Raw genomic sequence first — 27,568 nt, forward strand, 5'->3', positions numbered from 1 at the left:
ATCCAATGGGTTCAAAATAAAAGCCTGTTCTTTCACTTTAATCTCCTCCTCTAGTTCTTTTCGTTTTTGTGCTTGTTTTCTCTTATAAGCAGTATTCATAGAGATCAAAATACCTCTCATATAAGCTTTGCTAGCATCCCAAACTGTTGAAATCGAAGTACCTTTATGCCTATTTAATAAAAAAAATTCTTTCAAATCATCCTTACACTTCTGCACATTTATATCATATCTAAACAAATTTTCATTCAATCTCCAAGATCTTCTCTCTCCTTCTTCACGACATAATTCCATCTACACTGGGCTATGATCCGACAAAGTCCTAGGAAAAATCTTAACTTTCTTCACCCTAGAAAGAAAATCATTAGTTATCAAAAAAAAGTCAATTCTCGAATAGGATTGGTGCCTATCCGAAAAAAAGTGTAGTCCTTCTCATCCATATTTCTATCCCGCCATATATCCTCCAGTTCTTCTTTCAAGTCAAAAAAAGTTTTGGGCAACGTTGAATTAAAAGCTTTGCAGGAACCTTTCTTGTCTTTTCTTGAGTCCAATACTCCATTCCAATCTCCCATCATAATAACAGATTTATAATCCAGCCTCATTTTGACAAGAGTCACAAACCCCCCCCCCGCCTGGCCCTTGATGGCCAGCCTGGGCAGAGAGCAGACGAGGCGATTCTGTCCCCGGAGCCTGTGAGTCACTTTCCCCCTCTCTGGCTAGTGGTGACACTAAGATAATTCCTACATTCAGTCCATGTGAATTTTTGAACTACGCAGTTATGACTGTCATAACTGCATAATTCAAAAAGTTTAAGCACCTTATTGCTTTAATGAAGATTAGGAAGAGACAGCCTATGCCTGACAGATATTCTGGTCTGTCCGGATAACCCTGGCCAACGTGGTGGATGGCAAAGATCTGTGGTCCAAAGGATCCAGAAGGTCCCTGTTGCCTCCTAAAAGTAAAGCTTTGGAGAAACTGCAAGACAAATGGATTCAAACCATTGGTCCATCCTCCCATACACAACTCTGCCCACATCAGACATTCTGGTGAAAAGGGCAGGTCCCCCTTCTCAGGAAATAAGCCTGGGAGCCATTCACAGGGTCTCCCCCCCCAGGGGCTGCCACCGACTAAGCGTGCCGCGTCTCTCCCTGAAGGTATGCCATCCTGACCCCCGAGACCTGGCCTTCCTGGAAGGGGGAGGAGAGGCAGGGAGTTCTGTACCTGCTCCAGTCTGTCAACATGGATCCTGACCAATACCAGCTTGGCAGAACAAAGATCTTCATCAAAGCACCAGAGTCCGTGAGTACCAGGTTGAAGCTGCCCCTCTCTGACCCGCTTCCATTTTAGCCTTCCGGAGACATCCGGTAACCTCTCCCTCCTCCCCCACCCCCAGGAAATGTAGTCCGGCTCTGAGATCCCTCTGCCGTGTGCCGCCCTCATACCATTTAATGATGAGCTGTGGTACAGATATGCACAGGGCACTCTGCGCCAGGTCCCACTGGCCTTGCCTTACAATACCCAACTCCCCTTTTTTTCCCCTTGCTTCCCCGATGTGCATGATGGAAACAGGATTCCCCTGGGCCAAAACATTTGAATTGGGAGTCAGCCTCTGGCACATGTGCCCAAGAGGAGACAATTCCCAATTTCCCGTAGAGAGTTGATGATAAGACCGCAAAGATTGTACAATTACTGGCCTTGTTCACATAACACAACAAGCCATGAAGAGCTTTGATACTTTGGGCTTGGAATGTTGTATGAATCCAGCCAGTTGTGGCTTTATTAATGTATAGCGTGACTCCACTGTGTCTCTCTTCCATGGAGTGGGCTGGGAGGGTCTGATTTGAGAAGGAACAGCAATGGAAACCAAGCAATTCTATTCATTAAAAAGTCCCCAAAGTTCTTTTGGTCTCCCTGCCACTGGACACTGGAAGTGTGTCTGAGGTGAACCTTATTCACGGCAGAGGGATAGCTCTGCTTGGATGGGCAATTAGTGCAACTGCTGGGAGTGAACCATGTAAACCACCTTGCTGGGGCAGCAGGATGTTCTGCCAGCCACCAAACGGGAAATCCTGGAAGAGGAAGAGGCAGCGACTGTTTAGAAAGAAGAAAGCTGACCACAGCTCGTCATTTCCATGTGACGGGCCATTTAAAACTCCTAGATGGCTGTCCTCCGCAGGACACATCCAAATGTGCCAGGCCACAATTTCCATGACTTAGTCAGCTGGGAAAGATGACCGTGTGCCAATTAAGGCACAACTGCGGGATAAGATGGACGGGTGAGGCTTTCTCCCAGGTCCCCAACACATACCCCGGGACAGCTTTTGTGCAAAAGGTGCTCCGATTCCAGTAGTGAGGCTGTTGCTTCTTCTTTGGCGGTTCTGAATGGAAGCTTTGAATAAAAGCCAGGGAGGCCCAAGACTGATAAATCTGTTCAATGTCTCTACGGTTCACTAGCTTGCCCTTGCAGGACTTGCCAGCTCATCCTAGGAAGCATCCCGAGTGGGCCCCCCTCAGTGGCAGCACCAGAACTTCAGCAGCGTCCATGCAAAACGGATGCGGCCTCGTGGTTGGCTGGAGGCAGCGCACCTCCGACTTGGCTTAGAAAGCAATGGCTTTCCATCCCCCCAAATAACTTCCTCTTATCTACTAAGTACGAATATGCTTTTCCTTAAAGTAGATAAATCTCAGTTTATCTAAGGACTTCCTGAATTGCTCTGTATTTTCTAAATTTGGCAGAATGACCTCGGTCTGTTTACCAATAGTTACTTTTGAAACCAAACAGAACAAAAAAAGCTCCCGTATAACTTTCTTGAGATGCCTCGGAGCAGGAGGAGGAGATTTCCAAAGGCTCTTCTCAAGAGGCAGATCTCCAGAAAGCATCCAGACGGCTTTGCTGAAGGGAGGACCTGGGGATCAAGCCTATCTGCCTTTCTGAATGGTACCAAGATCTCCTACAAGAGATCCCTGCTTTGCCCGCATCCTTGCCTCTTCTCTGGAAAGTGATTGCGCCATGAATTTTGGACAAGCTGCATCAAATGCAGCCTGTGGTCCTGTCACCGAGTTTCCTTCCTTGGGATTTTGCCGCCTCCTGTTTCTCGGCTGAGCCAGAGGGCAGCACCCAGGAAGCCTCAGGACGGAAGTGCTGGACCAGCAAAAAGGCTTCTCTTTCTCTTGCAGTTATTTCTGCTGGAGGAAATGAGGGAGCGAAAATATGATGGCTATGCACGGGCCATCCAGAAGGCCTGGAGGAAACACATCGCAAGGAAGAAATACGTACAAATGAGAGAAGAAGGTATTTGTGATTGTTTTTGTACATAATAAGACTGATGGGGATCTTCTTTAAGAAGTGAGAGAACGGCTGTGCACGCTGCCCGTCCCTCTCTCTCTCAGCCACCCAGCTGTCTTCACCATCCTCTTTAGCTCCTCTCTGGCCCCGACCCAGCAGGTCTTCAGGAAGGCAGCCGTGACTGGCTTTCTCCGCAGGACTGTGGTTCCAGATGAGCGATCCCCAACCTGGTTGAGTTGCAGCCTATTTGAGCCTGGCTGCTATTTTACCTTTCAGTTGGCTTTCAATACACCGTGCTGCTTTCCTTTGGGGGTCATATTTCTTGTTGACACTTTGTATGTTGCCCAGAATCATTTTGTTTGAGTTGGGTGGCCATAGAAATGCAATCAATCAAGCAGTTGATCCTCAAAGGCCTGAAGTAGCCATTTAAGTACAGGGTGAAGCTCCACCCCAATTCTGTTATCAGAGGCTACTTGATCTAAATATAAAAGAGCTGGAAACAGAAAAGCAGAAGCCATAAAGGAAACAAATATTCTCTGGGAAAGCTAGGAAGTAGGCTTGAGAAGGGACCACGGCCAGGTTTCTCCAACTTGGACTGACAAAGTCCAGATCTCACATGCAATGGCTGAATGGAGGCCCAGTTCTTCAAAGTTCAGCCCCGACAACTAATTGTCAGTTTCTGAGGTTGAAACTGGTAGAATTCCCTTTTTCTCGCTGGGATCACTAAGTAACATTGTTCTTCCCCTTGCAAAGCTTCTGACCTGCTGCTGAACAAGAAGGAGAGAAGGCGGAATAGCATCAACAGGAACTTTGTGGGTGATTACATTGGCATGGACGACCATCCGGAGCTTCGCCAATTCGTGGGCAAGCGTGAAAAGATTGATTTTGCTGACACTGTCACCAAATACGACAGGCGGTTCAAGGTAGATAAGTGAGCTGGCTCGCTTGCCTTTGTTCGCACTTAGGTGAGGCTTTTCTTGAAGGCCGGGTGACCCAGCTAGACAAGCCAACTGTTTGTTCTGGAGCCCTGAGATCCAGGAGCTGTGCTTTAGGATGGGAAGCTGTTGTCCGTGCAAGCTCCTGTCGTGCACCAGACCCGTTCCCTCTAAGACAGGGGTGTCAAACTGCCGGCCCGCGGGCCGGATGCATCACATGGAAGCCGTGCCCACCCCATTGCTGGCAATGGCAAAACCGGCCCGATACGTTGCGCGACGTCACATGACATCACGAGTTTGACATGCCTGCTCTAAGACATGCCTATCCACAACGACGTTGCATCTGGCCAAAGGCCGTGTGCGGATGGGCCAATTTGTGGGCTTAGTAAAATGGTTATCACAAGCCAGGATGTGGATTGTAGTGCTGTGACTGATAATCCTGTCCAGGAGCAGGGAAGAACAACGGAGGGCCCTCAGGTCCGGTGTGGGCAACGTACCCCAGTCATAGGACCCCGTTCCCAAAGATCTTGGCGTTTCTCTACGTGACGCCTCGGGATGGTGAAGCGGGCAAAGCCACAGCCACGGATCCCTCCTCCTTTCAGGGCATCAAGCGAGACCTCATCCTCTCTCCTAAATGTGTGTATCTGATTGGGCGTCAGAAGGTGAAGCAGGGACCAGAGAAAGGCCTGGTGAAGGAGCTTCTCAAGCGACGGATCGAAGTGGAGCGGATCCTCTCTGTGTCACTCAGGTCAGGGCTGCCGCCTTAATTGCCAGGAAGGAAGGAAGGACCTGGCTGGAGGGACCCGGAGGGATCCAGAGGGGCAGGGCTTGGCGAGCCATTTACGTCCCTTGCAAAGGGTGACTATGGGATGCATATAATTAGGACACTATACTAATCAGAAATTGGGTAAAGTCTACTTAATCATGGATTCTGATTTAATGAACTAAAATGATTAATTATAGCTCCTGATATTCTGACAAAAGTTACCATTACTATCTGCTTATTTAAAGGCATCTGAATAATCTGACTATTTTTTGAAAAAATGCTGCAAAACTAGTTAAAATGGAGTTTTTGTGTTTTGCTACTGAAATACTCAGACTACCTGGCCCTAATGCTATTTTAAAGGTGCTTTTTATAACCCCTCTATTTGTAACACTAAAGTAACTTACAGACTACTGTAAAGTTAGAGTCAAAGCCAGACGTTTGCGTAGAATTCTCCTCCCTGGGGAGGCAAGCTCTGACTTTCAGGTGCCCCAAACTGCCTTTCCCAGCACCCTGCAGGACGACCTGTTTGTCCTACACGAGCAAGAGTACGACAGCCTCCTGGAGTCTGTCTTCAAGACCGAGTTTTTGAGCCTCTTGTCAAAGCGCTACGAGGAGAAAACGCAGAGACGGCTCCCCCTGAAGTTCAGCAACACGTGAGTAGCCCCTGCACGAGGCGCCCCCTGAAGGCGAGGCTGTCAGCTGCGCCCTGGGAGTCCCCCCTCCTCACTTGCATTGGAATGGGGGGGGAGGACACATTTTGCTGAAATCCTTTGCGTGGGATGGTCAGATACAGAGAGAGACGCTATTTTTAGCTTTGCTTGAGGCAGCAAATTCATCCATCACACTTGCTCTGTCAACAGCCCACCTCCTGTGGGCAGAGACAGATGTGCTACTTGCTGAGCTTCCTCCTCTATGTCTGCCCGTGTCTGCGCATCTTCTTAGTGCCACTTCATCTTCCAAGACGTAGCGAAGACTTCCCACAGAGATGGAGAGCCTCAGGAATCCCAGCGGTGCCCTTAAGGATCCTGCCCCAAGCAGACACATCCAGGGGGAAGACTCTTGCTCCTCCCCCCTTCGGTGTGTCACCTACTCTTCTGCCTTTCTCTGCCAGACTTGAGGTGAAACTGAAAAAAGAGACCTGGGGGCCGTGGAAGGCTGGGGGCTCTCGCCAAGTGCAGTTCAGCCAAGGTCAGGGAGATGTGGCCATTCTCCGGCCAAGCAACAAAGTGCTGCAGGTCAGCATCGGGCCTGGACTCCCAAGGAACGCCCGTAAGTACAAACACCCAGAAGTGGTGAAAGGGGGGGGGGGGGTTGGTGGCAGGTGCAGATGGTCACTGCTGGATTGAATTCTGGGGTGCATTGCAGGGCCCACCAAAAGGGGCGTGAGCCAGCCCAGAGGACTTCCCAACAAAACGCCTGGCCAGAACTATCCGATGAGGACTGCTCCTCCGCCCCCCGGTAAGCTCTCAGAAGGTATGCTTCGGGAACCTGCTCCCAATCCTTGGTCCCCACAGGCTGTTCTCTCTCCCATCCCTAATCACTATCCTGGGAAGAGCACTTAAAATCCCTCCTGCACAGGGCAGCTGAAATAGATGATGACAAGATCTCCCCCGTTCTGTTGCCACAAAGCAGATCTCTGTGGTGGACAGGAGACTTGAAGGTGGCTCGCCCTGTCCGACTCATCAGTCAAAATCAGCAATGGATTCTAAATGATGGCACTGAGCCATGTTTGGTTTTTAACCTGGATCTGTTGTATCAGCCACGATGGCTGGATTTGTGCAATAAGTAAAGCACAAGCCAAATGAAGCAGTTTGGATTCATGCCACGTGTCATCCTGGAGGAGACTTCTGGAGGAGACTTCCAGACACAGTGACGACAGGGAGACTTCAAGTTTGGGGGTAGCTGCGCACTAAATGCAAGTGGCCGGGAGTCCCAGCGGCACCTGTTGCCTAGTGGCAAAAAGCCAGTCCATGAAGGTGGGGGCCCCCCTTCTGCTCCAAAGCCTGGCAGTTGAACCCCACATCTGGGAAGAAATTCCAGGGAAGCCGTTCCATGAGGGGCCATAGGGCCTCAACATTTTCATCTTGAAATCCTTTCAGGTGTACAAAATGGGGTGATCAAGCTCCAGCAACACCCCCTGCATCCTTCGGGCCCAGCAGCAGGCCAGCGAGCCACTCAGAAGAACCTGCACCCCTCCGTGGTGTGCCCACCACTGCCACGGGTCTCGGGGGGACCAGGAAGGGTATCCCAACAGCCCAGCAGCCTGGATTTTCTCAAAGTGCCTGAGCAAGGGGCTGCCGGGTAAGCCTTGTGCCATGTTGGTTTGGTCAAGCTCCTCTGTATGAAATGGTTGCTTGTTTGTGTGAAGAGACAAATGTCTGGGCTGGAGGGTTGCTGCACCTTCCATCTCTCCTCTGGAGTCTGGGGGAAGGCCGGGGGGGGGACGACTGCTGCTTTGCCTGCCTCCCGCTGGCAGGGTTGTTCAGCTGGTCCTGGTCCAGGAAGGGAGCATGCCAGGCACCTTTATCAGCGCCCCCCCCCCCGAGCCCGGGGAAGCCATCTCATTGCTTTGCCACTGAGCTGAGGCTGCCCTTCCCCCCTACCCCAGGAAACGCAGCCCTTGGCTGCATCTTTGCATTCTGTAGCCCAGATGCCTTTGCAGGGTGTCCAAAACCTATCAACAAACGAAGGAACGTTGTTACGCCTGGATCCTTTGACTGGTAGAATAGACCCGCCCAAAATAGATGCTGGGAGCTTCAATTTCAAGGCTCTTTTATATCAGAGAAGCCTGTTGTGCATGATTGTTTAAAGTTCAGAAGAGCCACACGTGTGCTGAAGCTCCCTCATCACAGCAGTATGCGCCCTGTTCCCATCACACACACGCATCCGTAAATGCCCAAACCAAAACACCCCTTCTGGAGAAATCACCCCTGCTTCGCCTGTTGTCATGGAATGGATCCCTGTCCAGTATGTTCATCTTCTTCTGGAAGTCCATCTTTCTTCTGGAAACATTCAGTATCTCCTACCCTCATTCTGAGTATAGGCAACGGTGGCCAAGACTGATAGGCATTGTAGTCCAAGGCTCAGAACTACATCAGAAACTCTCATATGCTTTTACTTGTATTTTTTGATAAAAAAACAGTCAGGTGAGACCCCTTCTCCAATTACAACAGCGACTCTCCATTTAAAGCTCTTGGCTTTTGTAAACTCACCTTAGGCGCCCTCTAGTCCTCCCTATAAGGTAGGCCAGTCATTTTACGGGTAAGCAGAGTCTTGCAGGGGAGCTATCTGGACTGTGGAAGCCCTGATTCCCCAGTGGTGCCTCTCCTCTCGGGATCTCTGGTGTTCTGCAAGATAAGAAGCATTCTAAGGATGCTCTGCAGAGATGACCACACGTGGTTGTCCCTAGTAAATGTAAAATTCAGATTTAAATCCTTCTGTGCAGGCGCCTATGTGAGACTGCCTGCCGGGGGTGGGAACAGACAACTCGGCCTGGTCCCACAACCTGACGGCCTTCCTCTGTAACCCTACAGTGCTTGTAGGCTGATGACAAGCCGCCCCACACCTGCAGGGGGCAGACCCAAGCCCCAGCCCCAGCCCAAGCCTCAGGTACCCCAGTGCAGGGCACTGTACGCCTACGATGCCCAAGACACTGACGAGCTCAGCTTCAACGCCAACGACGTCATTGACCTCATCCGACAAGGTAAGGCTGCTCCTTCTGCTGCAGGGGGGCCACCACACAAGGGGGTAGTCAAGGAGCTGCAGAGAGGTGGGCACAGGTGGCCCTCTTGCCCTTTAGAGCTGCCTGCTGCCCTCCAAGTTGGCCGACATTCCAGGGCAGCGCAACAGACGCTTGATGGGAATTCTCTTGTCATACTATAAACTCGGCCAAGATCTTTTTCATATACTCAGACTGCTGAATATTCAGAGAATGGTCAAGTGTGTTTTGTTCTGCATTGGCTGAGACACAGGAAATGCATCCCCTCCTTTGTCCACCTCTGCCCCATCCAGAATATGCACGAACGAGCAGTTGGCTGTTGGAGAGAAGGTGCACCTTTTGCCTCCGCCCTGGGGGTACCTCAGGGAGGCATTGCCTGCCCAAGGCAAAGGGGGCCGTTTGCTCCCTTTGACACCGGGCAGGGCTCTTAAATCTCCGTTCTGCTTGTGCCCAGTTAGTCATCCCTTTTACTCCATGGCCTAATGTTGGATTAGCTTACTACTCTCCTCCATTTGGATATTTCCCCAAATGGCTTTTTTTCTCATCTTAAAAATAGACAAAGAAAAAATGACTTTGGGTACTGTAGCTTTGCAAATGTCCCTTACTTGTGTCCCACTGCAACCCATTTTCTTAGGTCTGAAATACCAGAACAAGCGGCTGGGGGTGGGGGTGGGGTTAGGGTCAGGCAAAGCTTCTTCTAACTAACTGTCCTTTTTTCCAGATCCCTCTGGCTGGTGGACAGGCCGATTAAGAGGCAAACAAGGACTTTTTCCGAATAATTATGTGACCAAGGTGTAACTCTGACCCTAAGAAACCCTTGATCAGTTCCAAGATGCCAGAGAAGACGCTTTCCAACCCTCTGAGTGATGTGGAAAGCTGCCGGTCTAGGCAAAGTCTACAATATGCAGCTTCAGTTCCTCCATGAGGTTAAAAAGAGGATAAGTCTGTTTTATGAGAAGCCAAAGCCCACAAAGCCAAGGATTTATTTATTTTATTTAACTCTTTTTCTTGCAAAGAGGAATGTGTTGAAATTACATTCCATTATTTTTTAAAAAACAGTTCTGGAAACCATCAAGTGCTCTGACGGATTTAGAAGAATTTTGTTTCATTTTTCAAGTGCCTTTAGTTCTGCTGTTTCTTCCAGATTATCTAACGAAGCAATGACATTCTATGCACATCTCCACAGTGGGCAGCTTCCCAGGGGAAGCAGATTCTGCTGCTAGTTCTCTGGGGAATCTTGCGCCACCTCTTCCTTTCCTAAGTGGACACGTCTGTCTGTGTGCATCTACGCTCTCTCCTACTGTCTTGTCTAGCTATGCTTGTGACTCCAGAAAGGCACCAGAACCAAAGGAAAACAGTATTCTATGCTGCAAATAGTTCATCTGGTCAGTCAATGTGGCTGGCCCACACTGACTTTTATTATTATTATATCTATGCATTACCTCCCCCTCCTTTTGCCTCCAAGGAAGCTATAAACTCTTGTCACTGCTTTCATCTGGTGCACATGTAAAGAAACAAGCCAAGGGCAAAGCCGTATTAATGTGCACAATAAGTAAGTGGCTTGGAATATCATTTGGGGCCCAGGTACTTCATCATAGGAATGTAACACAATTGTCAGCATTACGAAAAGTTTCCAAAGCTGGTCTGTGCTGACGTGGACCCTCTGCATGTGGGTTAAATTGCTCTCCTCCCATCAATAAAAACAGAGACTACAATTCCTGTGGTGCGGGGCTCTGTGAGAAGTGCGCTCCCTGCCCTTTTGGGACAGGAGTTCAAGGCAGCTTTGTGGTTCCAGAACCTAAGAGAGACTGGCCAGTCCTATTGGTTCAAGAAAGATTCTCTTACAACTCGGGACAGATATTGAAAGAGATGAGCTACCTCACACACTTTTTGTGAAGCAGTTGTGGTTTTCCATGCCACACAGGCCTTCAGCTTTAAAATCACTTTATTAGGAAGTCCCTCTTGCTGTTTTTCAAGGCAGAGTAAAATATTGGCAACTCTGCAATGTCTTTATTAAGTATAAATACATGACATCCTGGCCTATATGCACAGGTCTTGTGCCCACCTCCCGTGTGATGTGAGATGGTGATGCCAGTGGACTCTGGCTGGCACTCACAACAGTTGCTGGGATTCATTTAGCCAACACGCTAAGTCTTTAATGGTGCAAGCTGGAGTATTTCTCCTTGACTGCCTGATGGGGTTGAGGGACAAGGGCTGGACCTCAGAGATCAATCCAACACTATCTTAGCAGGGCAATGCAATTCACTTGTCTTGGAGGGAGACGTCTACATTTCAGGTTGCTTGCCTACTTAGCTAGCAAGGCCATACACTATAGAATAAGGGATACAGCTCAGAGACTGGAGGATGAAAGGATTTGATACTTACAATTTGTTTTGTTAAGATTCCTATTAAGACACACCGCATTTTTGGCCAGGTGCCCCATAATCAGGGAGAGCCTCTCCTCCGTGTATCCAGTATAAAAGCAGAGCTGGAGGTTCTGCAAGAGGAAGCTGGTGTGACAATCCTGTGCAGGCTAGACCCCCTCTGCTGGGGGAGGGGTGCATGTGAGGGCTTGAAAAGGGTCAGCAATGGGGATGCCTTTGGGGGACAGTGCAGCTGACTTGGATGGGGCCACTCTGGGGCAGGTTGACCGGACACTTCTGAGGATAGTAGACTTGTAACAGCATCGTGGAGCATCTTTTATGGCTCAAGGCAGGCACAGCCCCAACTGCGTGTGAAGCTCCAGGGCCAGGCAAGGCTGAAGCAGGGCCAGCCACACAAGGCAAGAGAAGGTCTTGTCTCCATAACAAACTAGATATGGGCCTTGCCGATTTCTGCTATAACTTTTTCTTAGCAAGCTCTTTTGTCCAGTCTGCCATCCAACCTGCTAACCGAGCTAAAACATCCCTAAAGAGATGGTGGCCTGGGGAACTGACTCTCTCCTCCCCACACTCAACTACTGGGAATCCTGGTTAACAGTCATTAAGCAGAACCCACGTCCTCAATAGCCTGAGTCCCAGACAAACAGGATCAAGGCAAATCCTGCCCTGTAACTGTGCAGGGCGATCCTGTTCCTGGATTTGCTCTTATCAGTTAGATATGTGGAGCTCTGGATCCCCACTACATGGAGTGAGAGGAAGACGCAGACACTAGAACTCTGAAGCCTTGGGGAAGGGCGTGCAAAGCTTCCTCAGGCCCTGCCTGCAGCTGAGACTCACCCACTGGCCCTGCAAGACGACCTTCCTTGAGCGACAGTGCTCTCCAAAAGATTGTAATGCACCCTCTCATAGTCCACAAGAGTTAATTCCATCAAATATCTTGCTAGCAGGTATGTTTCTGCAGAAGGCTGGAAATGAAGGACCAAAGGCAACCATCTGTCTTCAGGCTCGGAGTGGGCTTTGAGCGCTTTTCTCTGGGGAAGCGCACCCCATGACCTAGAGTCTCTCAAGTACCTACTACTTCTGCCTTGAAGGGGCCCTCTAATCAGATTCAGAACACTCTCCATTCCTGCCCCCATTGTGCTACCCCTTGGAGCCTCACTCTGCTAGGCCTTCCTCCCCAGCCATTTGGAAACCTCAAGTAAAGCAGGTACAAAGCTGCCTTGCTTAAAAGCCAAATCTGCTCAGGAAACTGCTTGACTCTCTGAGACTTGGTATTTGTGCACCTATTCCCTCCCCCAATAGTAATTTTGTTGGACTGTAAGAACAACCTTCTGGGCACTCACTGCCCTTATCTGATCCTGAACCCAATTCAGCCCGATGCCCAAAGAGCCGGGGAAAGACCTACTTCTGAAACTTTGGCTGCTCTCCTCAGAAAGTGGAGTGGTAGGCCCAGCACAAAATTCAGCTCTTTCAGGATATTCCGCTCCATTTCCCGAATCTGAGTGGACTTGTATGCTCTATCGGTTATGTAAACAAAACCCAAACTACTCGGTGCATAGATCTCTTCATATTTTGCATCCAGAACCATTGGAGGCACACCAACCAACTGGAGTTCCTTACGGGAGGTGGCACTTAGGCCTGACTTCAGCCTCCTGCTAGCAAAGAAACTGGTTCTCATTGTTTATGGTTCTTAGAACAATGAGCTTTCTGCTGTTCAGCAGTCAGGAAATCTCCCTCCCCTGTCCAGCACAGCCACCTCAGAGAAGATGCCCGAGATACATTCCTACAAAGCTTTGATGAGAAGCACACAACTGACGGTGAAACCAGTCGAGGGCGGCCTGGGATCCCTGAGAGGCCCCGGCTGGAGCCGTGGGGAGCCAGAGCTCTCCTCGGCGTAGGCGTTGCACGGCTGCGGATCCCCCGGCCGGCGGCGTCAGCACCCCCGCGCGGAGTGCGGCCCCTCGGAGGAGGCTCGGCCTGGACCCGCTTCGCTGGACGCACCCGCGGGGGCCCAAAGGCAGGCCGGGGGCCAGGAGGGAGCGGGGGGAGAAACGGGGCCAGGCTGGCACGGCTGCCCCCCCCCTCGGGATGGAACAGGGCGCCTTTTCGCCAGAGGACGGGGGGGCTACAAAAGGGGGGAAGCAAAAGCAGGCAGCCGCGCTAAAGGCGCCCTGGGAGCCCAACGGGAAGCGCCTCCTGATCGCCCCCACTTCCAAGGGAGGGGGCTCTGAGCGCTCCCGAGACCCCCGCAGCCTCTAGGGCTGCCTCCCCAGAAGGCACGGAGCCCGTCCGCCGTCCGCCTTCTTGCGCCGCACGAACCGGGCTAGCCCTAGAAAGCCGCCCGTGAGCCCGCCCCAGACGCGCTCCCCGAACGAGCGCCCCTCGGGTGCTCAGCCCCGCCCCGGAGAGGGCGAGCAACGGAAGCCACGCCCAGCCGCGCTCACTCGCCATGTGCTGCCGCCGCCGCGCACTTCCGCCTCCTCGGTCTCAAATGGAAGCCCCCACTGGCACTCCGCGTGGAGGAGACGCGCCCGATTGGCTGTCGCTTTTTTTCGTCCCGCGTCGCCACGACTGCGGCCCTCGCGCAAGAGCCTCTGGGAGCTGTAGTCTTTTCCGTGAGTAGGAGCGGGAGACCCGGGTCAAGGGAGCCTCCGGATTCAGGAAAAGTCCCTGAATGTGCTTCACCCAAAGACCCCCCCCCCCGCATAGGCGTTAATAGCAGAATACCCTATGTAATACGATAATCAATCTTGAGAAAGAACACAAAAGGCAGATGGGTTCAGCTAACTTTATTAATTGTAAAACTAAAAAAAAAACACCACCCAATCCCCCCCCCCCGAGAGTAGGGATCTTCATAAAATCTATGAATTCATGGATATTTGCCTTAAGAAATGCTATTTTAAGTACTGGTTTCGTCCCGTAGCTGAGTTTTTCCTTTTTTACAAAACCGGTTCTGTGTAGATCAGCAGATGAACACAGGACTGAGGAATGAAAACAAAAGACAGATAACAACCCTGCTCTTCTCCTCGTTCTCCTAGTACTTGTTTTATTCAGCCTGCATCTATCTACAGTGCAGCTACTGGTAATTGAAATCCAGTATTTAGTGTTCAGTAGAGCTGTTCACAGCAGTAAACTTTATGTTAGTGATTTGAATGGCTAGACATAAGAAAATGGTACATACAATCAGACAGCAGTCTAAATGTTTTTAATATTGACATTCAAAGATATCTGCATTGTGCTGAAGGTTTAAGAACATAAAAATGTGATCCAAGAGGACGTTCCAATTAGTCTGACATTACAGGATGTGAAGGCAAGGCTTCCAGGTTAGACTGATGGTGCAGATAGTGGGGCAGGCAGCCCCGGCCATGCTCTTTTTAACAAAGCTCGCCCAGGACAAGGCCCTCATGCCTTTCTCCCACACAAGTATACAGCAGCTTTTTTTCCTAATTAAGGAATGTCTTAAAAAAAATATCCTTTGATCTTTATACATTTAAAACTAAGAAACTTGATTAAATTAAGGACTCTGAGGTTAGTAATGAGTGAAATCATACTCTGGAAAGTTGACTTTCGGTACAAATAAAAAAGGGAGGGAGGACCACACAGTTCTACTTTCTAAAGCAGATAATCTTGCCTGCAAGTTTGGGGGGGTCACTAAGCCCATAATATGTGCAAAGAAATGCAATATCGGGAGCGATCCATGCAAAAGGACAAGGAAAACCAGTTAGGAATCTGAAAGGGCTAAACAAACAAACCAAAAATAAGCTTTATAAATACACTAACTGTAGGGTTAGCATTAGGTATACCACAGAGCAGACAAACGGCACTCTAGCAGGTTCAAATGCTTCCCACAACTGCACAGCTAAGTCATGCCATCTTTGGTTGACTGCAGTACCCAGAAGGATATGGGTGTGAAGGAGGAAAGCAAGAAGTTGGAGGCCAAAGCCTGTCAACTTTCGCTGGGCAGCTGAGCTTCAATGTCCACTCTGCAAATGGGGCACTTCTTGTTTGTAATTAACCACTGGTCAACACACACTTGATGGAAGAGATGCATACACGGAAGGCGTCTAAAAACAAAGGAAGAAAAGGATTAGAAGTGCACATGCTGTCCAATGGATCAAGTTTTTGTTTTTCTCTAACAGATTAGGAAAGCTGTCTCTCTTGATAGAGCATTTTCTCCAGAAGTATAGCTGTTGTAACACAGATGGCTAAATTTGGCAAAAGGACTACACAGGGCAAGTTGTGTGAGATAATTTCTCTTTCAGAACAAGAGTTAAACTGCAAAGTGAAAATGCACCCAGGGCCAGAGATTAGTTCCAGCTGGGAAGCGCTGGCTATTATGTTAGGACATAGACCGCAAAGAGGCAAAATAAATTAAAAAATAAATTTCTTGTAGTAGTTTGTAGCAGCAAACAACTAAGCCTTCCTCAGCTTTTACTTCCAGTACCTGCAAAACAGCTTTTACTTCCAGTACCTCCAGTACCTGCAAAACAAGGTACTTTAAACTGGTCCTGGAGTTGCAGCCTCAAAAAGAATGGACTGTTTCTCCTCTTTGCCCAGGGGAATTTTTTGAGAACCACCCACTCTGGTATTTGAGACAAACTGGTCACAGCTGGCTAGAGCCTGCACTTCTCTAAATTTCCAACCTTCTGCAGTATACTTTTACAAAAATGAATCCTGGTCTACACCTGACCCACAACATTAGTTCAATATTTCCAACAGTTGTCCTATTCAGTTACCTGACATCTTCCCCTTCCTCTAATATAGATAAACATATGGTACACTTTTCCTCGGTGTCTTCCTCAGTTCCTTCTTCCCCATCATGTTTGCAGTGTAGTTTCCTCTGTGAGAACCAATCAGTTGTTACCTTATTAGCAGAGATGACATTATTGGCAAACTGAATGAAGTCTGTTTTATACACAATTATCATTTGTTACATCAATCCACTATGTACCCCCAACCCATACATGGTACTTTAAACAATATACAATTGAAGTTGGACAATACATTTATCCAACTATTTCTGAATTCCCAACTTCCGATACAATTATTTCAGCATCCAATAAATTTTTTGACAATCCAGGTATTTGTTTCAAATTGAATTCTTTTGGGGGAGAAGGAGAGGGTTGATCCAAATTCTTTTTTAATTTTAATTTCTGAATAGGATCTTTTTTGTAGTATTTAATTGTTAAGCTCATTTGTCTCTGCAACTATAAAATGCCCAAGGCACATTTGGGGGGAAGAATGACCTCACGCAGGCGGGTCATGAAGCTGCGTTATGTTCTCACAGTGACATGAAAGAGCTGATTTTTAAAAGTTCAGGCCCTCGCTCACACATAAGCTGTCTCAATCAATCTCAGTTTTGTTTCTTTGTAACACAACCTGGTGCTAGAAATGCTGACAACTGAGCAATTACTCCCAACTTAGTTTTCCAAGCTCCATGATCAGAGCTTCAGTGTCTTCTCTGATTTCAGGAGCAGGCCTCCTATTTATAAGGTTATTATTTGTGAAATGTGACATGCTTTTTTATTGTTTTCCAAGTAACAGACGTTCATTGCTCATTCAATGGAAGTTGTTAGATACCACATTCCCAGCACAACCCGTGCCCCAAACCATCAAGAAAGGAGCTGCTGGAATCTCCCATTTACACGCAGGAAACTTAAGAGAAGCACCAGAAATAAACCAGAGGCTCAACGCAGCAAGGTGGGCAAAGAAGAGCGGGCAGAGTCCCTTCTCACTCAATTATCAACAATTTGAATAAGAGGCCAATTTGGGTGGCCTGGGTTGGTTCCTAGATGAACAAAAGCAGGCACAAAGCAGTGCCCGGCTTGGCCCTCCTGGTGGAAAAGCAGGTTCTGCAGCCAGATTCCACACCTGGAATCTAGAAAGCATTTGGGATTATCTGTCTCCTTCTAGAAAAGCAGCAGCGTGCGAGATTCTGAGACACGGGAATCTATGAAGCGTCTCCTTTGGGGGGGGGCTTTACAGGAAAAGAGAGGAGCTTTGGGACGATCAATGGGGAAGTTCTTCAAACACCTCTGAGATCTTCTCACCTTTTTATACTTGTGGGGATAAGTGCATCTTTCAATGGTTCCTTGGGAAGCTCCGCGATTCACATTTCCTAAACGTTCTTCCAGATGGATTAATTCCTGGAATCAAAGTGGAACAAAAGTTGTTGACATCTTGGTGCTCTCTCTCCAATTTAATTAACATGCAACTTATTTGAAAAGTCATACTGGGCAGCTTTTACTATTCAGTGGCTCTACTGGGAGAATTTGTCCTGGCCCCGCCTCCTGAAATGGTATAGGGTTTCCTGCCTGAACAGGACTAGAAGACCTCCAACTCTTGTTATTCTACTCTACCTGTCCTCGGCTTCCCATGTCCTAAAGGTGAATGAAGTGAGGCAACGGAGCACAGCTCACACGGAGGGCCTGGAGACCTAAGACTCCGAACACCAAGGACTGCAGGCAGCCTCCATAAAGCTGCGGGAGATCAGTCATTTCAGCGAGTGAGACTCCCTTCTTGTGGGTGGGATGGTTCACTCCAGGGCTGCTTAAGACCGCTTAGTGGAGACTGTGGGGAAAGGGCTGCATTTCACGATCCCACCCTCCGTGGGAAAGGATGGTGGCGTTTGCCTGAACCGGTTCATCTGAAGGCCCTCCCTGTGTCATAAACTAGGCCGGGGAATTCATTAACTCTCTGCATCTGATACTGCAGTTCCTCTCTGCCACGTAACCGACTGACACGCAGGCCCAAGGAGGAGGGACTGACCGTTTAGCACCAACTCTCCCCTTCCCTGAGCCAACTTAACATTCCCAGCCAGGTGCTCCTTGCGGTGAAGGGTGGCTGCTGCTGCAGAAGCCAGAAAAAAAGCCCTTTCAAGCTGGAGTGCCTACCTGTCCCCAAACCACAACGAAGACCCAAGGACATTGCGAAAAACCAAAACCACATGGTCCCTCCCCACTTATTCCCTGAAACAAAAGTTCTGCAACAAAGCTGAGGGTGATTCTATTACAAACCTCAAAATTGCCCCTGAAAGGGCCTCTGAATGAAGTTCCATCCAATCCCGATGAAATGTAACGGATGTGAGGGTAGCCCGCCATGTCAGGAACCTATTTAAATAGCAGAAGGGAGTTAAATCTAATTGCAGAGCAGCTTCAAGTATTTTACTGTTCCCGTTGCAAAGGGAAGGAATTCGGTCTGGCTGATGGCATCCCTTCCTTTTCTCCCTAAGCTGCTTGACTGTCATGGCGCCCAACCAGAAGCAGAATCCTTCAGGGAGGGAGAGACCATCCCGCTCAGGCTGGGCTTAGTTCAACAAGTTCTCCCTCAAGCAGGACTTTGCTTGTGCAACTATCCTGGAAGTGCCGACTGGTGCTCTGGGCCTGCGTCACAGTCAGATGACTGTAAAGTAAGAAGGAGTAAAATAGTTCCACCCCCATGAACCCTCTCCTCGGTCAGCCAGCCTCTTACTTTTCAGAAGACCATAATTCAGACGAACAGACAGAGCTACCTGCAAGGCTAAATGTATGGTGGCCTTCAACATCCAAGAACTTTCCCAATAATGGAACAAGGCCTGAAGTACCACCCCAAAAATGTCCTTTACTGTCCTAGAAATAGAACCAAGCCTCCCCGAATATGGACCCAGATAAAACTCCTCCTCCTTCCATAAAACAAGCCAGAATGCAGCAGGCACCTCCCATAACAAATCAAAGATGCTGCAAAGTGACCAGCATCATCTTCAGAAAGTCAAACCCTCCAGAGCTCAAGTGAGATCAGAGGCAACCGAACTCTTGAGTGAAAGTGGCCCCCTCCAAGCAAAGCCCAGCCCCAACATCCACATCTGGAAGATCCTATCCACAACGCAACAGAGCACAGAGCGTCTCCCACCTTCAACGAATCATTCAACTGGCTGCTAGAGGCCATTTCCGTCTTGAACAGTTTTAATGTGGGATTCAGCTGCCTTGGGGTAATGTGTTTGCCTTTGCCTGCTAGCAAAGCAACAACATGACAAAGAGCTTTTGTCCAGCTACAACCAGGAATTTTTTCTTCCCTGGCTATGTCTCTACAGGCTTCCTCACGTTCCCCCTCGACTTTTACTTGTCCCTCCAGAGGTCACAGAGTGTCCAAAAAGCCACTGGCTCCCCAGCTCCCCCAATCAGCCATTTTTTGGGCTCAACCACCGGCTGAGTCCAAAGAGAGGCTGCAGCTGCTTTACTGTAGTCAATTCCCACCCAGCCCTCGTCCTCTCCCCAGGAGCAATTTCAGTCAAATTCAATGCCACAGCTCAAAAGTGCTCCAACGATGCTCCAAGCTGCTAAGTACCAAAGACGACGACGTCCCTTATGATCCCACTCAGCCCAAAGCAGCTCCCAATTGTCTCAGATATTGTCCGTGAGGAAGAAAGTGCCCAACATTTTTCTTGGTTTGAGCTGTGGCTGAAGAGAAGTTTGTTCGGGATTCTCCTCCTCTCCTGCACAACACAGAAGGGAAAAGTCCCTTTTTTCTCCCATCCCCAAATCAACAGGAAAGAAAGCTGCTGCAAAACCTCAGTTTGACTCCAAGTCTGTTAAAGAAAGCCCCTGTCCAGCTGTCAATTTCCCATTCAAGCATTGCCTTCTCCACGAAGGCAGCTACAACCCTTGACTTGGGAAAGGCACAACACCAAAAACACATCTATCAAGTTCAACCCCAAATATGGCTGCTTAGGTAGCTCAAATTAGTAACTCCTGACTTTCTCACACTAATCAGGGTGTTTTCTAATCCAGCCGTCAAAACTGATGACTGAATTAAGAGCATAAATCAGATGCAGAGGGTCAATGGACTACTGGAGAATTTAATTATTTTCTCAATTTGAGACAAAACCGGTGGGCTTCAGTTCCCCTGCCAACTGGAGTCAGAGCATCCCTCTTTTTTTTTATCCTGTAAGGGCACTTTCCTATCAACACTGATTTTAAGGCAGGCCTGGTCTCCTTGGGGGAGGGGGGGGGCAAGGAGGGCTTGTCACTAAAGGTAGCCTGCCCAGATTTCTCCATGAACCTGGCATGAGACGACCGACCTCCGGAGCCGCTTGTAACTGTCTCACTTACCATTAAGGGAAGAGCACCAATCTGCAGGTGATGAAGCCGAGGGGGTGTGTGGTAGTGGGCCAAATGTGGGTGCATCGGGCCCGGCGGGTAGGTGGCTGCGGTCACACCTGCTTCAATGCCCAGTTCCCTGCACCCAAACAGAAAGTCCATGTGAAGCCAAGGCATTTTTCACTTGCTCACCAAGGAAAACCTTGCATAGGATTTGGGCATCAGTCCATGGATTTTGCCTGTTTTGGACCTGAAAAATCCCAGGCTGCCTCTAATTCATTCTGACTGCCCTTGGCTGCCAGCTTCCCCATCACCTCCCTCCGGGATGGGGGATGTGTCACATGGGTGACTCCGGTCTAAAATCAGCTTCAGCAATAAGTGATGCAAAGTTATTCCAACACCCCCTGGGTTGAATCACCCCAAGCGGGGCAGGGTCTCTCCCACTCCATCCCCATTTTCCTGGATGTCTAGGATGGGGCGTGCACATTCAGGCATCGCAGGGAAAAGGATGCTTGTTACTAACCAAGCCGACCTCTCCGGCGCTTGTCGAGGGTGCGAAGACATGGTCTGTGGCACGTGAATGTGGTGGCCGTGGCCGTAGTTGGGATGCATCCGGTGAGGATGTGGGGGTGGCCGCTCGTGTGCTCGCCTGGAGGGGAAGAAAAAGCTGACAGCTCTACCTGCCCAGGTCCCGGAGTCTGAGCAGGCGAGATCCTCCCTGCACGGTCACTGCAGCGCTGCCTTCACACATGGGCTGCCCCTCCCAAACCAGCTCTGTGCCTCAACCAGCCTTGATCAGGTGTAGCAAAGATCAAAAAGGCAGTCCTGGCTGGCCAGAATCCAGCTAGCAGACAAGATTCTGAGCAGTCAGGAAAAGAAGGTAGCTTGTGTCTGCGTGTGATGGAAATGCAGCTTCCATTTGTCTACAGAGTTTGCGCATTTCTAAAATGACTGATGTTCTAAGGCCAATTGGGCCACTTCTCAGTATCCAAAAGAGGATTAAGTTTCTACAAGTCCTATCTGGACCTCCTCTCTTGCCCAAATCCAGAAACTGGACGGAAGGCTTCTGACGCAGAGTAAGGCTGCTGCCATCGTTGGTCATCTGCAGCTGGCAGTGGTTTTCTCAAGTTCTGCAGCCCTTAGCTGAAGGAGGATGCTCAGGCCGTCTTCAGCCTCCCCTAGCACTACAGAGCGGCTGCCTTCTGCTATGCCTCCCACGCCTTTCCTTCTGCAGCTCCAGAGAGCCCGGAGGGGTTGGCAGTGTCTCTGGGCAGCAGCCTCACACTCAGCTCCTTATCTTCCCCCAGGGGTGGTGCTTGTGGGAAGACAAAGAGCACAGACCTCAACTTTAGGCTCCAGGAGGAAAGGAAGGAAGCATCAACGGGTAAGATAAAGGCAGGGGCCTCCACTTACTGCAATGGTGTGTGTGTGTGTGTGAACAATTTTTAAGTGTCAACCACCCAGAGTCACTCTGAAGTTGGGTGGCCTCTAAATATACTAAGTACATAAATGGTCAAGCTGGGCTTTGCCAAGTCGACTGGACACCCAACACCTTTCCTGCTAAAAGGGGTGAAGCGAGGAGGGGGGAGACCTTCTACCGTCTGGCTGACTTACGTTGGATGCTGCATCAGGCGCCTCCTCTGGACCTCCATCCGCTGGATCACCTCGTGAGGGTGCAGCCGCTGGGCTGAGGGGACGGCCGCAGGGAGGGGATGGGCGCTGGGGAGGGGCTGAGGAATGGGGGCCGCTGCGTTGGCCAGCGGGTGAGGGGAGGGCTGGGGCGGGACCGGGTGGGAAGAGGTGTGGGAGGAGATGGAGGGGTGGAATGGATGGACGGGGTGAGGGATGACGTAGTCCACCTGAGGGGGGACCTGAGGGGGTGCCGAGGGAGGGGGATTGCCATGGGAATGGGGGCAAGCTGCAGCCTGAGGGTGGAGGGGCCGCGTCAAGGAGGCATCTGAAAGCAGAGGGAGAAGAGTGGCCCCGTTACTTCTTGGGGGGAGCCAACCCCACCAGGGTGCCCTCCCCACCCTTTCAAGATCCCCACTTACAAGGCGAGTGCAGGTAATGGCGGCAGGAGGACAGAGCAGTCTGGGTGGGGGGCGGCGGCGGCTGGGGGACCATGCTTGGGCTGTAGCCATCCATGCTGATGGGCTGACTGGCAGCGGCCCCCGCCTGGTGCCCATACAAGGAGGCCCGGGAGGAGGAGCCCGGGCAGCAGGGGTCGAAGGCCGAAGCGCCATGGAAGGAGCCGCCCCCGGGATTCCTGATGCCGCTGCTGCTCAGATCCACCGGCAGGGCCTGCTGCACAGAGAGAGCGGCCAGGAGGGAAAGTGAGGGGGGGCGGTTAACACACACCTAGCTAGCACGAAGGGAGGTCAGACCGCATCACGCTGCGCTCTGATCGGGCTTTCCTGCCATTAATGCAACAGCACAAGTCCTCCTCCCTCCCTCTGAAGCCCAATTCAGCAAACGGGCCCCTTCCAGCCGCTCTGAAAGAGAAATCCAAGGAATGGGCCGGTGAGTGGTTCTGCCCCAGGGCACCCAGACGGATGGCAGCGTCCCTGGAAGCCAGTCAGGGTTCCTTACCTCTCTTCAGGGAGGGCTGCATCGAACGCCAGCCTGGAAGATGCTTGCCAGGGGCTGCCCTGAACAACGGAAAGAAACGGCCGGCCACAGACTCCTGGCCAGGGGGCCACCCTCCCAACTTGCCTGGTCATGGAAGGCAGTGCCAGCGCTGCTGCTGGGCCCCCCGGGGGCCGGAACAGGGGGAGGCCTGTCGACGGGACAGCTGGAGTCGCTGAAGGGGGGCGAAAGGGGGACGCCAGCGTGGGGGCTGTGGTGATGGTGGTGGTGCTGGAAGTGGTGGCTGTGCTGCTGAAAACAGCTGGTGGGAGGCGGGCCCAGGACATGCTGGTTCTGCGAGGAGACGCTGCAGGGAGAATGCTGGGGGCAGCAGGAGGGCAGCCTGGGCATGGCTGGGGGCCCCGGTTCCAGAGCGTGATTGGAGGCATTTCCTCTCGTGCCATCTGCCATGGGGAAGGAAAGCACACGGGCCTGAGCTGAAGCGATCCGAAGGGTTAGGGTGCCGAGAGCCCATGGGGAAACACGGCAAGCTGTGCAACAAGCAGACTGAAGGCGGGCCAATGAGGACAGGCCAGGGCCCCCGTGCCTGGGGCGGCCCGATTGTCTTGCCCAGCATTCAGCTTCCCCTACAAGGCTCGGCATTCTCCGACCTTAGAGCACGGTCCTCACGTGCCCTCTACCCTCCATCCCTGAGCCAGGGTTCCCCCCCCCGTGGCACCCACAGGGCCATGCTTGTTTCTTCAGTAAGAGCAGAGAATGCCTCGATCCCTTTCAGTCCCAACGCAGGGGACAAGTGCAAAGCCCAGCTCTTTGTCCATCAGTGGCCTCACTCAGCAACCAGGCCCTCCTCCTTGCCTGGCAGAAACCAAACCCAGCCTGCACTTGTCACTCAGAGTCTCCCCTCCGAGCGAGCAGAAAGAAGCTCATGGCTGTATCAGGACACGTCATTTTCCTGGGATCAGCGCACAGACACACACAAATCCCACTGACATCCTCCATGTGTTAAACTACAACACAAATGTCCCTCCAGCTGCGACAGGATCACAACTTCAAAGAGCGGATAGGACCCTCTGGGCCAGGAGTAGACAACCTTGGCTCTTTTATGACTCGTGGACTTCAACTCCCAGAATTCCTGAGCCAGCCATGCTGAGGGGAAAGGGAGAGGTTTCCAAGCTGAGCCATGCTGGCTCAGGAATTCTGGGAGTTGAAGTCCACGAGTCATAAAAGAGCCAAGGTTGCCTACCCCTGCTCTGGGCCATCGGCTCCTGTGGGAAGAGAGACCTCTGCTTCCTACCTCTTGTGGAGATACCAGCTGCGCTGCTGCTGTTGGACAGGAGAGCCGAGAGCTCCGGTTGCGAGGAGGGCTGGCTGCTGGAGATGCTCGAGGCTCCTCCGGGGACCTGCTCTGAGGAGGGGGCGGGGGGGCCGCTCTCAGAAGCAGCACTGGCAGCCTGAACATTCACTCTGGAGGAGGTGGTTGGCACCACTGCTGGGTCTACAACGAAGGACAGACGTGGTGGTTTGCACTGGCAGCTCAGAATGCATTTCTTGGCACAAGTACCAGATGCTCCGAAGGGAGCGGACAGCCCTTTGTAGCAGTTGCAATTCAAGTACTTCCACCAAGTGACCCCGGAGAAGCTTTTGGACTGCAAAGGAGGGGTGGAGGATCTGGGGCTCAGAATCTCGGCCACCTACCGTCTTCATCCACCGTGAGGTCCACGACTTCCGCTGCATTCTGTCTCAAGGGCTGGATAACCGTGGAGACTCGGCTGCGGTTTCGCTGCTCTGCTGACCGTGCAGCATGGGAACCCGAGCTGTGGCCCCAGTGGGCTCTAGAGTGCCCAAGCGAGGATCGAGATCTGATAATGAGCGAGAAAAAGGGGGCACAGGCAGTTTAAAAGGCTGCAGTTCTCCTCTCCCTTCCCCAGCCTGAGTGAATAACACGCCTCATTCCACTGATGCAGTGACCCAGAGAACGCCTTGCTAGACTAGACAGGAAGTGTCAGAACTGAAAAGGAAGCCTCGGCTTGTAGCCTCCAAAAGCAGGGTTGGCAGGCTGAAACCAGGGCAGGTGACCAGGGTCTCTGCCACGTAAGCGCTGCCCCCCTGGCAAAACGACTGGTTCAACTGCCAACATCCGTGGATGGAAAAGAAAGGAATTCCACCATCAAGGGGAAACAGCACTCCAATTTCTGGGAATGACCTTTCCAGCGGGATTCTTCTACGAAGATCACCCCCGTTTGAAACGAGAGCTTTCTCCGACTCAAAAATCAAAACCGGCAGCTGTTGCAGAAAGCCCCCTCCCTTTTATTCCAGCAGGGGCTGCTTCCTGGTGACCAGCAGATGGAAAGGAGGAAGGAGAGTGGCAAGGGGCAGTAACTACAGGTAGCCTCGACTTACAATAACAAAAATTTCCATGGCTTAGCAAGACAGTTGGTAGGCATATTTTGCCCTATCTTACGACATGGTTATTAGGGGATCACATGACCCAGCTCACTGTACCCGTCATAAATGGATGGATTTTGATCATGTGACCATGAGAATGCTACAACAGACGTAAGCATGAAAAGTGGTTGTGAGTCACTTTTTTCGGTACCATTGTAATTTTGAATGGTCATTAAATGAATGATTGTAAGCCAAGGACAACATCGTCCCTGGCATGGTCTCTAGAGCAGGGGTGTCAAACTGCCGGATGCGTCATGCCGAAACCGCGCCCACCCCATTGCCAGCAATGGGGAAAAAGTCGCGATACGTCACATCACGTTGCGAGTTTGACACCCCTGCTCTCGATTAAGGCAGATATTCCAATTGTCAGAAGGAGGGTAAAACAAGTTTGCTTGAGGGATCTCCATCTCGGTCTCTCAACAAGATCTTGCCTTCTTCACTGAGGAAAGGATCACAAATTCCAGTGGGCAGGCAATCCCGCAGCTGCCTCAAGAACCAAGTGGGCCTCTTACCGGTAGCTCTCTCCCACAGTGACAATCTCTACTTCACTGTCTGTTGAGGTAACATTGATTTCTTCATTGGCAGTTACTTGGGGAGTTGAAGACGCTTCAATCACCACAACATCTTCATCAAGGCTCCCTGAAACAGAGCAGCAAAGGAAAAAGGGGAAATCTAAAACAAATTCTATTAGGAGTGATCTGCCAGGGTGGCAAGGGATCTACCGAGAAAGGCAGAGTAGCCAGATAAAAGCAGCAATGCAACCTCTGGTTCTGGCCATCACTCTCTTCCTCCGAATACTTTCGGGGGTGTCCAGGACCGTTCCAGCTCACAATCAGACAGGAAATGAACTGTCAGGGCAAGAGAGCCCATTAGAAGCCCTGCTTGGACCCTATGAATTCAAGTAATTGTACACAACTGGAGTTACACCTTCCTGCTGTAGCATCCAAAGAACTGCTAAGACACTCTCCTGCCCCAGCACCAACAGTCCCATGTCTGCCCAAGTTTAGCAGGGGCAACATCATGAGACCCCGTGTCACAATAGGGAGCTGCTTTGGGGAACCGGACAAAGTAACAGCTGGGAGGGCCAGGAATCCTGGCACGTGACCTTCTCCCCCTTACTGTCATGAATCCTGTCACCACCCCCCCCGCCCAGGAAAGGGGGAGAAAGAACGTCCGTCCTTGGCTCCCCTGGCTTTGCAGAACTCCGCTGACCAGCACTTGTTCTCCAAGGGCTCAGAGATGTCAGGGAACCAGCAAGGACCACCCAAAACAGCGTCTCTCAATCTTGGCAACAGCATGTGGACGTCAGCTCCGAGAATTCCCCAGCCAGCATGGGCCCATGCCTCCGGAGGTTGCCAAGGTTGGGAAATAGTGATCCGAACACAAGCCCTCTGGCCGAGTTCTCCCTTCCCAGGTGCAGGCACTGACAGGGGAGGGAGGGGGGGGGCAAACGGTTCGGCAAAGTCCAGCCAGGGAGACCTGGAGCGGCATCTTTACCTGAGGGAACCGCAGTGCTGGTTTGGTGGTTCTCCCCAGCTGACACAAAGAGCTCCTCCTCTCCTTCGGTGGAGGAGCTGGACGAGGAGGCGCTGCTGAGGTCGTTCTCAGTGGTGCTGCTGGAGCTGGGCAGCAAAGCATACTTCTGCCGAGCTAAGACTTCCCTTTTTTTCCGCTGCATTAAAATCCGCTCTTTTTGGTTCTGTGTTCGTTGCGCAGAGCTAGTTTTCACAAACCGCTTCCTATAGGGAAGTCTTCTCCGAGAACTACTGTTGTGGAAACAGGGCCTTTTCAGTAATATCCCTGAGACGGAGTCCGCCTCTGTCCGGGGCCACTTTTGTGGCCGAGAACCGTGGATTCTACTGGAGGCATTGAAGACAGCCCGAGCCTGCCGCATGGGAGCCGCCTCCTTGTCCTCGTCTGAAGTTTCTGTGTCCGAGTCTCCAAAATGCAAGCTGGATGAAGGCGAAGAGGCACAGTCGCTAAAAGAAGAGTCGTCCTCGCTTTGTGTTTCAAGGTGCCGCCTAGTCCCTAAAATGGGGGGTGTCTCTTTGCCCCCACAGTTCGGAGCATAGGAAGGGCCAGCCTGCTGGCTCTTGTGTTTCTTACTCACAACAATGGCTTCTTGCGTGGGACGACTTCCGTTCAGGTCCTTCTGCTTCTGGGTGTCCTCACAGAGGTGGGAGAATTCGTCCCCCACTTTGCTAGCAATCATCTCAACTTCTTCCCTGGGGAAGTTTTTGGCCGCCTCGGAGGGTGGAGGGTTCAAGAGGATCCCCTTCAGGTTTCCCTGGCTCTTTGGTGCGCCAGAAGAAACGTCACTCTTCATATCCGCTTCTAATGTATAGACGCTATGACATCGGGAGGGGGGCCATTGAGACAT

At 51.0% G+C, this 27,568-nt stretch overlaps 3 protein-coding genes across 7 annotated transcripts in view; 1 reads left to right on the forward strand and 2 right to left on the reverse strand.

Annotated features, from left to right (window-relative positions):
- Positions 1–10,410, forward strand: part of MYO1E (myosin IE) — a 38,806-nt gene extending 28,396 nt beyond the window's left edge. The window contains exons 19-29 of the mRNA XM_015811017.1: positions 1,152–1,296; positions 3,175–3,289; positions 4,037–4,206; positions 4,821–4,966; positions 5,491–5,637; positions 6,096–6,253; positions 6,350–6,442; positions 6,499–6,501; positions 7,084–7,285; positions 8,518–8,687; positions 9,424–10,410. Of these exons, the coding sequence (XP_015666503.1) occupies positions 1,152–1,296; positions 3,175–3,289; positions 4,037–4,206; positions 4,821–4,966; positions 5,491–5,637; positions 6,096–6,253; positions 6,350–6,442; positions 6,499–6,501; positions 7,084–7,285; positions 8,518–8,687; positions 9,424–9,500 (1,426 nt within the window). The 3' untranslated portion in view covers positions 9,501–10,410. The remainder of the gene's footprint in view (positions 1–1,151; positions 1,297–3,174; positions 3,290–4,036; positions 4,207–4,820; positions 4,967–5,490; positions 5,638–6,095; positions 6,254–6,349; positions 6,443–6,498; positions 6,502–7,083; positions 7,286–8,517; positions 8,688–9,423) is intronic.
- On the reverse strand, positions 10,172–12,761 carry CCNB2 (cyclin B2). Its single transcript, XM_029283150.1, is given in 5 exon segments — positions 10,172–10,197; positions 11,088–11,199; positions 11,921–11,958; positions 11,961–12,048; positions 12,489–12,761. Coding segments are annotated over 5 exon segments (537 nt in total).
- Positions 12,762–15,010: 2,249 nt separating this feature from the next.
- On the reverse strand, positions 15,011–27,568 carry RNF111 (ring finger protein 111). Of its 5 annotated transcripts, none has more exons than XM_015811044.1 (13): positions 26,686–27,568; positions 25,701–25,827; positions 24,439–24,602; positions 24,038–24,238; positions 22,870–23,186; positions 22,209–22,458; positions 21,772–22,114; positions 20,681–20,806; positions 20,170–20,296; positions 18,100–18,192; positions 17,134–17,229; positions 15,820–15,923; positions 15,011–15,147 (listed from the first exon to the last, which is right to left on the reverse strand). In XM_015811044.1, exons 1-13 carry the CDS (start codon positions 27,566–27,568, stop codon positions 15,030–15,032), a joined length of 2,949 nt encoding a protein of 982 aa, XP_015666530.1. In that variant the 3' UTR covers positions 15,011–15,029. The 5 variants fall into 5 exon arrangements, with proteins under 5 accessions (XP_015666530.1, XP_015666529.1, XP_015666528.1 ...); XM_015811043.1 differs by having other exon boundaries at positions 22,209–22,461; XM_015811042.1 differs by having other exon boundaries at positions 15,820–15,947; positions 22,209–22,461.

The sequence above is a fragment of the Protobothrops mucrosquamatus genome, unplaced genomic scaffold (genome assembly GCF_001527695.2).
Source record: "Protobothrops mucrosquamatus isolate PMUCROS unplaced genomic scaffold, P.Mucros_1.0 scaffold27, whole genome shotgun sequence".
NCBI lineage: Eukaryota > Metazoa > Chordata > Lepidosauria > Squamata > Viperidae > Protobothrops > Protobothrops mucrosquamatus.